The sequence below is a fragment of the Trichosurus vulpecula genome, chromosome 5 (genome assembly GCF_011100635.1).
Source record: "Trichosurus vulpecula isolate mTriVul1 chromosome 5, mTriVul1.pri, whole genome shotgun sequence".
Taxonomy (NCBI): domain Eukaryota; kingdom Metazoa; phylum Chordata; class Mammalia; order Diprotodontia; family Phalangeridae; genus Trichosurus; species Trichosurus vulpecula.
Window position 1 is genome coordinate 285,362,716 of NC_050577.1, and position 14,736 is coordinate 285,377,451.

Here is a 14,736-nt window from a genome sequence, read left to right on the forward strand (position 1 = left end):
TATTCAGCTCAAGCACCAGCTCAGCCTTTCCCTGGCCCCCAATTCTTTGCATTCTCCCTCTCTCCCTCACTTATGTTGAACCACCTTGTTTTTCACCTTGTATTTATTCTGCATGTGCTCAGATAGATAAATTCTCTGTCATCTCTTCCCAGTTGGTTGGATGCTCCTCAGGTGTAGAGTCACTTCCTTTTGGTGTGTCCTCGTATTCTCAGTGCTTGGCCATACATAGGAGACCCTTAGTGACTGCTTGAATAAGATCCTGGAGATGGGTGGGAAGGAGGGCAGGGTTCATCTCAGTTCAGCAAACATTGATTAAGCACCTCCTGGTTGCCAACCCCTCATGGGGATACAAGGGCAAAGAGGGACAGCAGCCTCTGTCCTCAGGAAGCCACCATTCTCCTGGAAGGAGAAGAGGAGGAGCCCTGAAACCAGATCAGATGTGAGGACAGGGGCAAAACAAACACCCGAGAGCCCTGGGGTGGAGGCACATGAAGCCAGTCATTGATTCCTTCCTCATTCGCTTATCTCGGGAGCAAGTCAGAGGAGTTATGGAGAGTTGTGATCATGCTGCCTATACTTGGCACCTGTTGTGATTACTTGGGGTGCCATAGTCATTCCCTGGGCAGCCAGGAAATTTGTTTCCTACTTTGGGGGAGTCCCAAGTCCCGACTTGTGTTGCCTGCATTTTTCCAAGCTCTTCGATTTCCATGCCTCACATTCTTTCTGATCACCCAGAATTTAGACTTTTACATGTGGGGCGAATCTGCTTATCCAGCATGGTGCAGCCTTTATACCTAAATGTAAGCCATGGATTGGAACTGAGGGCACCTTCAGTCATTTCAGTCGTGTCTGAGTCTTCGTGACCGCTTTTGGGGTTTTCTTGGCAGAGATACTAGAGTGGTTTGCCATTTCCTTCTGTAGCTCATTTTGCAGATGAAGAACTGAGGCACACAGGGTGAAGTGACTTGCCCAGGGTCACACAGTGTCTGCAGCTAGATTTGAACTCAGGTCTTCCTGACTCTAGTCCTGGTACTCTTATCCACTGTGCCATCTAACTGCCCTCCCTTCCCCTTTTAACATTTTTAATATTTTATTTTTTCCCAATTACATTTAAAAACAATTTTGAGTTCCAAATTCTTTTCCACCCTCCCTCCTCCATCCCTTTATTGAGAAGGCAAGCAGTTTGATAAAAACTATACATATGCCGTCATACAAAACATTTCCATAGTAGTCGTGTTATGAAAGAAAACAGACAAAAGAAATGGAAAAATAGAGTTTAAAAAATGCTTCCATCTGCAGTCATATTCCATCAGTTCTTTCTCTGGAAGTGGATAGTAGTTTTCATCATAAGTCCTTCTGAATTGTCTTGGATCTTTATATTGCTGAGACTCTAGCTACCCCTTTTAATGAAAAGTCCCTTATTAATTCTTTTACAAAATCCATACATAAGCATGTCCGTGTCTGTCGTCTGTCTTAGTTGCCTTTCTGTGCCACTAGCAGTCTCATTATCTTTGTCTGCTGTCTGTCCATCTGTCTGTGTGTGTCTTTCTGTCTATTTCATCATCTCCCTTGTAGTGGTCAGAGGCCTGGGGTCAGAGTCAGGCAGGCTCAGACTGCATCTCTGTTGTGTCTCTTCCCCTGGTGCTGAGCGCAGGGTCTAGTACATAGTGCCAGGTGCTCATTGAATGCTTGTTGATTGAATTCTCTTGGGCACTCAGGTCTGGAAGATTTCAATAGAGCTGCCAGTCTGCATTTAGGAGGGCACTCCCTACCCTGATCTACACCCAGGTCCCGAACTTCACCCCCCCCACCCCTCAAACAGACAGTAGTTACACTTGGGATTCTGAACTGTGAGAGAACGTTCTATTGTCAAGCACTTTGGAGTTCAAGGTACATCATAACACCGCAGTACCTCATACTCTGGTTTTTTCTCTTGAAAGAAAAGTTAGCGCATCAGTTTCAAAACTTAATTTCCTAAATTGTTGGTGGTGAAATTCAGCAGTGTCAAAATTTAACGTTCAAGATAAAGAGAAACATGGAAATTTAAACATTTAATTTTCACTTTCAAATATTTTCTGGATTTCTTCCCAGCCATTTAGACCTCCCTTCTGTTTGTCCCCAGGTCCCTCTCCGTTATCTGCTCAGCATGCTATATATAAACTTCAGTGCTCTCTGGGATCCCGTTATTGAACTCATCAGGTAAGCGTGGGATGCCTGGGGGAATAATTAGCACGAAATGGTTGTGAAAAGCAAGAATGACTCAGTTCCTTGGTGTGCTGGTGTTGATGCCGAAGTCACAAGAACAAGGCTGATGGGACTCGCAAAGGAGAACACCTAGAAGAGTAACCATTGCCCAGCATCGTGGCATAGGAGAGAAAACTCTGTACTTGGTCAGAAGCCTTGGGTTCAAGTCACTCTTATGCAGTGCCTGACACATAGTGGGGGCTTAATAAATGCTCTTTGGTGGATTAACTGGGTGGTTGTGACGATCAGATGGAAGAAGGAGCAGGATAATAAGCTAGCACTGACCCAGAAAGCAAATATTTTCTTGTCTCAATCCTGGGATGTGGGGACTGTTATCCACATTTTACAGATGGGGAAATTGAGGCTGAGAGGGGTTAAGTGACTGTTGAACTCATGTCTTCCTGCTAGCTCAGCCCTCCATCCTCTAGACTCTGAGGCGTAGCAGACTGTAGAGGTCATTTAGTCCAGCTCTGATTTGTTTAGAGGTGAGGAAGTGTGCCAGAGACCTCCAGATCCCAAGGGCTGATTCTCCCCACCGGGTTCTCCAACTCCAGGTTCAGTGCCAGTTCTATAAAAGTCCTTTGGTTTCCTAAAGAGCCTCCTTCAAAATTATTACCTGGTACAGGAAAAGAATTTTAGATACTGTCTAAATAAATTTTAGAAACTTCTTTCTCTCAGAGTCCATATGCAGAAATCAGCCTATTTGTAAGTAAATTTGCCCCATTTTGAGAGAAGGGGTATGCCCTGACCTCAGAATCACAAGACGTGGCCGTGGGTCCTCTCTCTGCTTAGTGTAGTGGTCCTGGGTGTGTCAGGGAACCTCTCTGAGTGTCAGGGTCCTCATCTGTAAAATGGGATCAAGGAAGCAGATGTTAATATTAAGCACCCACAGTCTTCCATGTACTGGCAGAGGGAGAGGGAGAAAGGAATCAGCATTTCTAGAACACCTACTCTGTGCCAGGCACTGTGCTGAGCACTTTACAGATGTCGTCTTAGTGGACCCTCACAATAGCCCTGGTTGGGAAGTGCTGTTATATCTCCATTTTGGAAACCGAGGCAGGCAGTGCCTTGTCTAGGGTCACACAGTGAGTACGAGAGGCAGGATTTGAACTCAGGTCTTCCTGACTCCTGGCACAGCACTGTATACACAGACAAAATGAAACAGTTCCTGTCCTCAAGGAGCTCACATTCTAAAGGAAGAGAGAAAGTGTCCATATAGCATATAGCTCGGCACTCATATGACAATGTGAGGGCGTCTTGGGAGGCCTGAAGCGAGTACTGGCAGCTGGGGGGACCAGGAGTGGCCTCCTGCAGAAGGAGGTGCCCCAGGCCTCCCGAGGTGGTGATGGACACAGTACTGTAAGCTCTGGAAAGAGGAGTGGCTGTTTGTCACCCAGATCCCAAGACTCATTGTGGCATGTGTGGAGGTGACCAACCCCGGGATCCTGAGCTCCGACAGTTCTCCATTGGCACAGTTTGGGGCAGGATCTCTTAGCCTTGTTTCCATCCTGTGCACCCCCTGGGCAGTCAGTCTACTGAGCCTGAGGACCCTTTACCACAATCGGGTTTGTAAATGCATAGACTCACAAAGGAAATCAGTTACATGGAAATAAATAATGGTCATTGCCAGGGCATTCCAACAGAGACGAGGTTACGGCCCCCAAGTCTAGTGTGTCTGCTGGCTGCCAGGCAGCGAGGGCCAGACGCTCATCCTCACGCCTCGCACAGCCCCTGGCACAGAGGACATCCTGGGAAGTGCTGAACAATCAAATGCGGTGTCAGCTGCCTGGGTCTGAGGGAGAAGCTCCGCTAATGAAATCACGTTTTGAAGTATTTGACTAATGTCCCCATCGTTGGCATCTGGGGACATGAACCTTGACCCAAATTACAGACTGATTCGTAACTATTTAAAACTATTAGGTTGACTTAAGATAAACATCAAAAAGAAACCTCAGCTTCCTAGGAAGCCGCTTGGACTAACTTTTATCAGAGCGTAAAGTCCCTTTAAAAAAAAAATCTTCATTGTTACCTTGAATGACCCTGGGCACAACAGCTTCAGTTTCTTCCTTTGTGAAATGGGGACAGTCTTAAGAAACAGGATTGTAAGGGGGATTCGAAGAGTCAACATGTAAAGCACTTGCACACCTTCACAGCTACATAACTGCTAGCTATTAATTATTCTGTCCTGTTAATTTCTGTCTCCCGTTCCCTGCTCCCCTCACCCTTCCCCACTAAATCCCAGGAGGGCTGTGTTCTGTAAAGAAAGAAAAAGGAATTCAGGGGAAAAGAGTGTCTGAGAGCAGCAGTGTGGGCCAAGTCCTCCCCCACATTCCCCTTCTCTGCAGTAAAGGAAAAGGTTCTCGGTATGTAGTGAGTGAGCCATTTCAGGTTTTTGTTCTCATAAAGTATCTTACGAAAAAAGTATGGACAACCTGAGTAGATTTTCGTGAGATCAGTATACCAGGCTTTGCATTTATGTAGTGGTTTAAGGCATACAGAGCTGGTCCTTTTTGATCCGGCAGAATTTATTTCTCCACTCTGTTATATTTTTACACATACATGTTAAGTGAGCTTTAATTCTTTCCTAAATGGATGACTGAAAAGCAGGAAAATTCCGAGGCAGTTATGGAACCTCCCAGAAGGTGAACTAGCTCATTTTCTGCCTCCAAATGCCAAGTGTTTTTTTAAATTATCTGCCTTTGGCCTGTTGAGTCTAGACTGTCAATGGCAGATGGCTTCTTTCCTGTCCTTGTATCTGATTTGTTTTTTGTGTTTTTTTTTGGAGGGGGGAAAGCAGGGCACTTGGGGTTAAGTGACTTGCCCAAGGTCACACAGCTAGTACATGTGTCAAGTGTCTGAGGCCATATTTGAACTCAGGTCCTCCTGACTCCAGGGCCGGTGCTCTACTCACTGCGCCACCTAGCTGCCCCTTGTCCTTGTATTTGAAGGGCATACTTCATGTTTATATCACTTGTGTAATGGGTCAGGCCTGACTAAGCCTGGACCGCTGGTACTTTGGGTCCAAAACTAACAAAAGGCTACAATTGTTATCCACTCTGCTGTTAGCACAGGCCAAGGGAAGCTGCTGAGAGCGTGGAACGGATGGTGCGGCTGAATGAGCTTCCCAGGGGTGGTCACGCTGCTAGCCTAGAGCCTGACACCTGTGCTGTACCCAGGTCAATGCCGAGCTTTAGTTCCAAGAGCCAGTTTCAGTGCCTTTTTAAGGAAGAACTACCTAGCTTGGCAGTGAGGGGCAGGTGGTTAGGCTCTTCTCCCATCACAGTCCAGAAAGCATTGATTTTTTTCATCTAGATTGTGTATATTTGAACCTGGGGGGAATCCCCACCAAGGTTAAAGCAGTTAGGTTTCCGTTTTAAGAGATGCCTAACTACTCTATTCTCTTGATGCAGGGTAACTTCCCTCTCCCCATTGTCTGCCAAACTTGGTCCCGTCTTGTAATTCTGGGAATCCTTTTCTTGCATTAGGCCAACCTTATTGTCTAACCCTGTTGTTCTGTCTCTTAGTTCCCATGCCAATGAAATGGAAAACAAAGCGTTCTGGAAAGTCTACTATGAGCATTTAGAGAGAGCTGCTGCCCGTGCCGGTATGTAACATTATTCTGGGTTGTTACTGAAAGTTCAGTTTTCATGTTAGTTCGCTCATACAGTAGGTAATATTTTGTATTCTCTTTGGCAGCTTTTGTTCACTTTTTACAAACTGCGTTCTTTTGCTGTGTTAGAAGTTAATTCATGATCATGTAGGCTCTTAGGATCATAGATTTAATGCTGAAATGGACTGCAGACAGCACCTAGTCCAGCAGTCTCCCTTCATAAATGAAAAAATAGACCGAAGGCCTCTCTCTAAGTGACATGGAAAGGTAGTGAATATCAGCTTGGATTTGAACTGTGGTCCTTGGCTCCAAATGCAAGACTCTTTCCACTGTGCTCTGCCTTCACACGTCACCTGGCTGCTTCCTGTACCACTAAAAACTTTCAGAATTGTGTTTTCTTCAGTTTTATTGGTGCCCCCCCCCTTTTTTTAACCACAAGCATTTCCCTGTATTGCATCCTTCCCCAAATAGAACTCTCCTTTGTAGTAAAGAAAACAGTGAAGCAAAATCAACCAGCACAAATGACTGTGCCTTTGCAGGCAGGTTCTCCTCAGCCCCTTCTGTAGAGCAGGGAAGTTTGTTTCACGATCTCTTCTCGGAGCAGGTATCGGTCATGACTAATGCCGAGCTCAGCCACCTCTTTGTGTTGTTGCTCTTTTTCCATTTATATTATTGTAGTAATTGTGTTTATTGTTCTCCTGAATTTTTGTTTTGTGTCACCTGATTCAAGTCTCTGTTGTCTTTCTAAATTCTCATTTCTTACTAAACAATAATATTCAATTTTACTGATATATCACAACACACAAATGCCAGGCAAAGAAATTCGAATTCTGCCCCACAGGCATTAGGGAGCCAATGAAAATTTTGATCAAATAAATGAACATTCCAGGTCCATTCAGAATAAAGATTATTCTGGCAGCAGTATGAAGGGAAGCCTGAAGAGAGGGAGAGAAGAACTGTGGGAAAACTATGACTCTGTCATAGGAAGGAAGCTCTGACCTCTCAGGAGGTGGTAATGAGACCTTGGGCATGGTCATGGGAAAGAGTAGAGGATGGAGATGGGTGATCTGGGGAAGGCTTGGCGGTCATTTTTAAAGATTTGCTTGTATTTTATGTTTTTATATCACCTACATTTTCCAACTCCAGTTCCCCTTATAACAAAGATGGAAAGAGAAGGTGGAAAAATTCAGCAAAACGAACATTAAAGTCTGACTTCATATGTGGTGTTCCATACCCATAGTCTCCCGCTCCTTCAAAGAAGTACCACAGAGTGCTTTCTTACATCTATCTATGTGGTCAAGTTTAGGCTCCATAATTACATGATACTTGTTTTCCTTTGTTTTGAGGTCGTTGTATCCATTTATATCGTTTGGTCATTGGTTACTTTGTTTTCCTGGTTCTGCTTCCCTCACTCTTCATCAGTTCATATACATCTTCCCACAGTTCTCTATATTTATCACATTTATCTTTTCTTACAGTACAGAAATTATTCTTTCCGTTCACATACTGAAATTTGTTTAGCTGCTTTCTAACTGATGGGTGCTTACTTTGTTGTTAGTAAAAGCACTGCTGTAAATATTTTGTTTCATATGAGGCCTTTCTTTTTGTTGTTGAACTTCTGGTGATAGATGCCTAGTAGGGGAATTTCTTGATCAAAGAGGGTGGCCATTTTTGGTCATCCTCTTAGCATGATTCTGAGTTGCTTTCCAGAATGGATGGACTTGTTCACAGCTCCACTGACCATGCACTAAGTTCACAGCTCCACCAACAATGTCCTGGTGTGCCTGTCTGTCCACAACTTCTCTAACATTTAGAATTCCTACATTCTGTCATGTTTGCCAGTTTGCGGGGTGTGAGATATAACCTCAGGGTTGTTCTGATTTACTTTTTTCTTACTCTTAGTGATTTGGGGCAGTTTGTAATTCTTTTGAAAACTTTATGTACTTTGAGCGTTTACTGTTGGGGAATGGCTTTTGGTCTTCTGTTTGTGTTAAGTTGGGTTTGGTTTAAGTGTATCAGCACTGCCAGTTACATGAGAGGTAGTCATAGTCTAGTGCCAGGGGAGGGAACCTACAGCCTTAAGGCCACATGTGGCCTTCTAAATCCTTAAGTGTGTGCAGCCTTTTGACTGAATCCAAATTTTACAAATCCAGGGATTTGTTCTGTAAAATTTGGATTCGGTCAGAAGGCCATATTTAAGGATTTAGGAGGTCGAGTGTGTCCTTAAGGCCGCAAGTTCCTTTGGACTAATGTCTAGTGTCTAGTCTCATAGTCTGGATTAAGACTTGGCCTCTGACCCATCCTGGATGCATGACCCTGAGCAAGTCACCTGGATGAGTCACTGAACCCCTCGGCACCCCAGGCAGCTCTCTAATCTGCGTTGGTGGAGGGAGTGCTTCATGTGGAGGGAGTTCTGTCTACCAGTTCCAGAAAAATAAGGAAATTCTCAACTGAAAGATGGCATAGAAGGTTAAGCTGTCATCTTGTGGTTAGTCCACACAGTATTTGCCCTATTAATGTTTATTATTTAAGAAGGAAAAAGGACCTCACGATGTCATCTCGGTGATTTTTCTTGGGGCCACTGTGCATTTTCTTTTTCTCCCACAGAGAAGGAACTACAGAATGACTCCAGAGATAAACATCTTCGAGATAAAGGTGGTGAGAAGACCAAGATGGGAGATGTGGGAGCCCTTTATCACGAGCAGCTGGAACAAAGGACTGATTGTCGGGAAAGGCTGGATCATACCAACTTTCGCTTTTTGCTCTGGAAAGCCCTGGCAAAGTTTCCAGAGAGGGTTGAGCCCCGGTCCCGGGAACTCTCCCCTCTTTTCCTGAGGTTTATCAGGTAAGTGATCCCCGCTCCCAGGATCTGTTCCTGGAATTTTCTGAGGGAGAGAGAAAGTTTGTGAATGTTAAGGAGCTCACTGATCTGGGCGAAAGCTTGGTGAAAGAGCTTGTACATATTGGTTAAGTCTTGTAAACCAGCGGGGTCAAGTGTGGCACCAACAAAACTCTCAAGTGCCCCAGAGCCAGATTAAGACATTATTGGGGAATATGTAACAAAATAAATAAAAATACAGTAGAACAGAGATAGGGTTAATATGTGGTTTTCTAAGTCAGTAAGTGGCCTTTATGCATGATACTTTATGGCAGGGCTGTCCAAAATGCTTCCTGCAGTGTGATTTATTCGGCCTGCCTACAAGAATAGACATTTACATAAATGCTTTAGTAAATGAGGCTGAGCTCTCACTAAAATGGCAACTCAAAATGTATTGTCTCTTGTTTCAATAAAAACCTAATGTTGGACAGTCCTGCTCTATGGGATTCTTTAGGGATCCTTTTTTCATGGTTCATTGTCCACCGTTTCTGTTAGCTTGTTGAAATAATCCAGCCCCCTGTGGTGGGAAATCCACATGGGGAGTGATGTCCACTTCTTTCTAGGATTGTCTCGAGTTAGAGGGCCTGGATTCAAACCCTGTTTCTGCTACTTGGTGCCTGTGGGATCTTGGGCTCAGTTTCCATCCCTGAACTTCCATTTCCTCAGCTCTCAGTGAGGAGGAGATTGGACTCAGTAGGCTTCCCCATAGGCCCCTGTCTAAGCTCTGCAGCTCAGCTCATAATATGTCCTATGACCTTGTTTTCCCACCTCTGTCTGTGGGGCTGTTTGAGAGTCAGCCCACAAGCAATGTGAAACTGAAAGTTCTAGATCTTAACACAAATAATGGTGTGTGGAGCCTGATAATGTGTCCTATGGTAAGGCCTTGTCGCTTGTGTCTCATCATTTGCCATTTCGCTAATCCATCTTCTGCCCAGGCTGGGCAGTCACAATGTACCTCCAAGCCCCCAAACCTTCTTAGGTACTCCCAGGTTTCTCCCCACCGTGGTCAAGAGTCTTCCTGCCTCTTTGTTCATTGTTTTGTTACTCATTACAACCCTTTGGGAATGTGGCATCAGCAAAAACACAGGCCTGCTAAATTGTGTCCCTAATATTGGCACCATGAAGTGGTTTGTGGGAGACCACGGTTGCCCTCTACCACATCATCTTCCAAATCTCTTTTAAATTCCTTTGTACCCATTGTGGTTCTTGTAGCTAGTGATGAAGCTCAATTTTTCTTGACCCTGATTACCTTTAGGTCTATAGAACTTCTCTGGCTGCCCCCACAGCATAGTCTTTGTAGAGTCTTCTGCAGGAAAAGGAAAGAGTGTCTTTAAGAGATAGAGAATGTCAATGCTAGAAGCTGAGATTACCCCAGGCCAGTCAATGCCTCTCTGACCTCCCTGTCGTGGCCTTTGGAAGTGGCATACTCGCGTTCGCTGGGATCGTGAGCATCAGTTTGCAGGTGGGAGGACCTTCAAAGTCTCCTTGTTTTGCGTTCCCTTTCCGCAGCTGGCTAAACTGAGGCCCGGAGGAGTCTGATGACTTGTTCCAGGTCACAGAGCTAGCCAGTGGCAGAGCCAGGATTCCCACCCAGGCCCTTTGACCCCAGATCCAGGGCTCTTGCACTGAGCCATGTCTTGGATGTCTTCACATCCTGGTGAATCTGCCTTTGCAGCTTCCACCAAGGGCTCGGGGTCTTTGCCATGCCACTGAGCGAAGTCAGTGTCATTCTGCCACGTCCAGGGAATCCAGGTGTTGGGTAATTTACCTCTTGGTATTAATTCAGTCAACTCAGCATTTATGAAGTGCCTACTGTATGTGCAGTACTACGCTGGGTGCTGGGGATACAAATATAAAAATGAAACATTCCTCACAAGTGAAGCAGAAGGAATAATGACCAAGACATGTGCTCTGACAATTGAGGGGATCAGGAGAGGCTACATGAAGAACAGCAACAGTAACAACCAGCATTTATGTAAGCACTTTAAAGTTTTTGAAGCGCTTTGCAAATGGTACCTCGTTTGATCATCACAAACCTGGATGGTTCAGGGACGTGCCCAGGGGCACACAGCCAGGAAGTGACTGAGGCCGGATTTGAACTCAGATCTTCCGGAATCCAGGCCTGGTGCTCTGTGTGCTGTGGTGCTCCCTAAGTGCCATGAAACCAATCTCTGTCTTGAGAGCCGTTCTCTGGCTACCTGCACCCTGCTTAGGGAGATCCCCTTAGGACCGCTGACCTATACCCCCAGAAACAGAGGGGTGCAGTCCTCAACACAAGGCAGCGGCTGAACTCCAGGCCCTTCAGCCCATCAGCTTGGGCTTGAAACCCCTGTGCTGTACTGCTGAAGTTACCCCCCATGAAGGCTCCCTCTGCACTGGAGGTCTCCAGCCCAGAGATGATGAATTCAGAGCTGGGGCAGCAAACTAGGGCAGGATTGGGTTAGCTGGCCACAGGGAAGCATATGAAAATGGTTTGCCAGCACAAACCTCAGGCAAGAAGAGATTATGGGAAGAGTGCGGCACCTCCAAGCTGGACCTCCATGGTCATCCAAGCCCCATGGGCCTATGCGAGAAACCTTCTGTGGAGTGCTGCTTCTCCATGCTTTGTCAGGAGGGTTGCCAGCTGCTCCTCCTGAGGCAGCCCATTTCCCCCCTCCCCAAGAGCTTTAATTATTTAATTGTTAGCTTTATTTATTCTCTGTCCTTTGCTTCTCCATGGGCCCCTTGCAACCAAGAAGACTTTGGACCAGTCCTTCCAAATGATGCTTCTTCCCATACCTGCAGCTACAGTGGTCATGCCCCCCTTCCATCTTCTCTTCTCTGGGCTAAACACAGTATCTCCAGTTACTTCGACCAGTCCCCTTAAGGCATGAATGCCAAGAAGTCAGCTGAGATGTTAGAGAGAAAATCAAGCCTGTTTAGGTACTGAGAGACGACCGTGTGTACTGGATGCGTCATTTTGTATTTAATGCTTTAGAGGGGCAGTCCCTCAAAGCCCTCTTTTCTCATGAGTCCCCTGTCTCCCATCCTTTGAACCATCTCAGCTCTGCTGGACCCACTTTGGGAAATGCAGGCCTGAGGCAGTATCTAGAAATGTCATTTTGCAATGGATGCTTCAAACTCTTTGTCTTTTGTTCTCTTTCTCCCCCACTGCCCAGCAATGAGTATTATCCAGCAGACCATCAAGTGGCCCCAACTCAGGATCTCCTGAAGAAAGGCAGCGCAGCCCCCGCAGAGGAAAGAGAGGAGGGGACATCTGTGGAGGGCGATGAAGGAGCCGCGGATGGAGAGGATCTGGCCGACGAATCTGTGGTGCTTGGTTTCCAAAAGAAGAAGACCAGGAGAGCCGCAGCCAAGTAAGTTCTTGACTTACCCTTGACTTAGATCTGGAAGGGACCCCAGAGGCCCTTCATCAGCCCCTTCACTTTATGAGGAAAGAAATGAAAAGGGTCCCTTGTCCAGAGGTCATCACACAGGAGGGAGGGGCAAAGAGGGCATCTAGGCTCTGCTGGGGCCTCCTGGGCTAGCTGCAGGGTTTCCCCATGAGCTCTCTACAAGTTCCAGTTGCTTATGAATTTGTTTCTGAACCATAGGCCATTAAAGACCACACTGATGGTAATAGACTATCTTAGGTTTGCAAAGAGCCTTACTTTGTTCAGCACATTGGATGCTGAAAATAGCTTTAGGAGGGGGATGCTGTTCTATAGATATCAAAACCAAGGCTGAGAAAGGTGAAAGGAGCTGTTCCTGGTGACACAGCTATTATGTGTCTGAGGCAGAATTTGAACTCAGGCCTTCCAACTCCAAATCTAACACCATCCTCTGAACCACTTAGCTACCTCTAAGATTAATTCATGTAGGATGTTTAAAAGAAATTATTAACCGATCACTTAAATAAATACATTTTCTTATTATTTTCTTTCTCAATTACATGTAAGCAAATGTTTTTAACATTCAGTCTTTAAAATTCTGAGTTTCAAATTCTCTCTGTCCCTCCCTTCCCCCTTCCTGAGAAGGCAAGCAACTTAACATAGGTTGTACATGAGCAGTCGTGCAAAACATTTCCATATTAGCTGTGTTGGGGAGGAAAATGCAGACCAAAAAACCCAAGCATAGTAAAGAAAGTAAAAAAGTCTGCTTCATTCTGCTCTCAGGCTCTGTCAGTTCTTTTCTGGAGGTGGATAGCATTTTTCATCATGAGCCTTGCAGAGTTGTCTTGGATTGTTGCACTGCTGGTGAAAGCTTTAGCCATTCACAGCTGATCGTCGCATGGTATTTCTGTTACTGTGTACAATATTCTGGTTCTACTCCCTTCATTCGGCATCAGTAAAAGTGTTTTTAAAATCTTTAAGTACCCATTTACTGATGAATGGCTGAACAAAATGCATAAGACAGAGTTTTCAAGACTAACAACTGTATTTTCACACTCAGTGCAAGATTTGTGCTAGAGAAATTTACTTTCAAATTCAGGATTTTGATGTCAGGGAGGGAAGGATGATAGGATTTAAAACAGCCTTAGAAATTACCTCTCACTTGGCCCAGTAGGAAGGAAAACTGCTTATCTTATTGGACCTCCTGCTTGCTTGGTGAACAAAGAGCTGGATTCTTCCTACTGAAGGGGTCTGATCTCTCCCCCCTCCCTCCAGGCATGTGTGAGAGGAGCCCCCAGCTCCCTCTTCATCTAGTCAGGTGGGCTAGGGTAGACAGACCAGAAGGAGCAGGGCAGTTGCACAACTGGAGGATTGAATTGGTTCTGTACTTTCAAAGCATCCACACAGGTGCCCTCTATAGCATTACCAATAAATAGTCACCCTGAAGACCTCCAGCAAAGGGGATACCTTGGTCTCTTGAAGTGTCCCCATCATATTTTTGCACCAATTAAGTCCTGACATCTTTACTCCCTTCATCTTTCCCCTGGCACTGTTCTTGGTTCTGTAGTCTGGGGCCAGGCAGGAAGCATGGTACCCTTCTTCTCTGCCTTTGTATGTGGTGACTCTTGGAGGCTGCCATTTTCTCCCCTTTGTGGACAGACAAACTCCTCTGAGCCACCCTCGGGGCTGGTTCTCTGACTGATGGCAGGGCCCATGACAGCAGCCCAGGGTTGGTGGCATCTCTTGCCAAAAGCACACTGCCCAGAGATACTGGAGACTTGCCCATATGTGAGGGTTACAGCTGGGCTCGGGGGGTCAGATATCACAGTTAGAAAGTCATGTTGTTTAATCATGTGAGATTTTGAGGAAGTGGTGCTCAATTTTTTTTCTCTTTCTTTTTCCTTCTTGTTTTGTTTAGGCAATTAATTGCTCACCTGCAAGTTTTCTCCAAATTTTTAAACCCTCGGTCCTTATATCTGGAGTCACAGTTGTATGAACTCTACCTGCAGGTAAGTAAGATGAGTAATTGGCTTTCATAGGGGTCTAGATTTGAAGTTGAAAGAGAGAGACCTCAGAGTCCCCTGATTCCAACCCATCCCTGAGGAAACAGGCCCAGAGAACCTAAGTGACTCACCCAGCTAGTAAGTGTCTGAGGAGGGATTTGAACCAAGGCCTTCCTGACTCCAGGCCCTGTGCTCTGGCCAGTGTCCCTTGCTGCCTGTCCCCCTTCTCTTCCTCTGTGCACTTCTTTGTGAGTGTTTCAACAATCGGGCTAGCAGCTGTTGTGGGGGTGAAAGACCAACACAAGCCCAACAACAAGAAGGCTGCCAGCACACTGCAAAAACCCAGGTTCTTTTTATCTGCTTCACTAAGGAAAGCAACGTTAAGGGGTTGACAAGCTTATTTTAATTCAACGTACAAATACCCCATACCTTTCTCAGACTCCATTTCCCCCAGGTCATCATCAGGATCAAATGAAATGATATTTGTAATGTCTCATACAAATGCAGTTGTTATAATCTGATTCACATTGCTTTATTGTGTTCCTGTGGATGTTTAAAGACTTTTTTGGAAGGGTTTGCTAAAATCCTCTAAGTTTAATAAACTTAGTCTAGTCTTCGTGAAAGAAAATA

General features: G+C 45.5%; 1 protein-coding gene across 1 annotated transcript in view; it reads left to right on the forward strand.

The window, feature by feature from the left end:
- The window catches only part of UTP20 (UTP20 small subunit processome component), a 103,838-nt gene that overhangs the window by 32,777 nt on the left and 56,325 nt on the right, over positions 1-14,736 (forward strand). Inside the window, exons 19-23 of the mRNA XM_036759382.1 lie at positions 2,123-2,199; positions 5,769-5,848; positions 8,462-8,699; positions 11,891-12,088; positions 14,022-14,112. Coding sequence (XP_036615277.1) covers positions 2,123-2,199; positions 5,769-5,848; positions 8,462-8,699; positions 11,891-12,088; positions 14,022-14,112 — 684 coding nt within the window. The remainder of the gene's footprint in view (positions 1-2,122; positions 2,200-5,768; positions 5,849-8,461; positions 8,700-11,890; positions 12,089-14,021; positions 14,113-14,736) is intronic.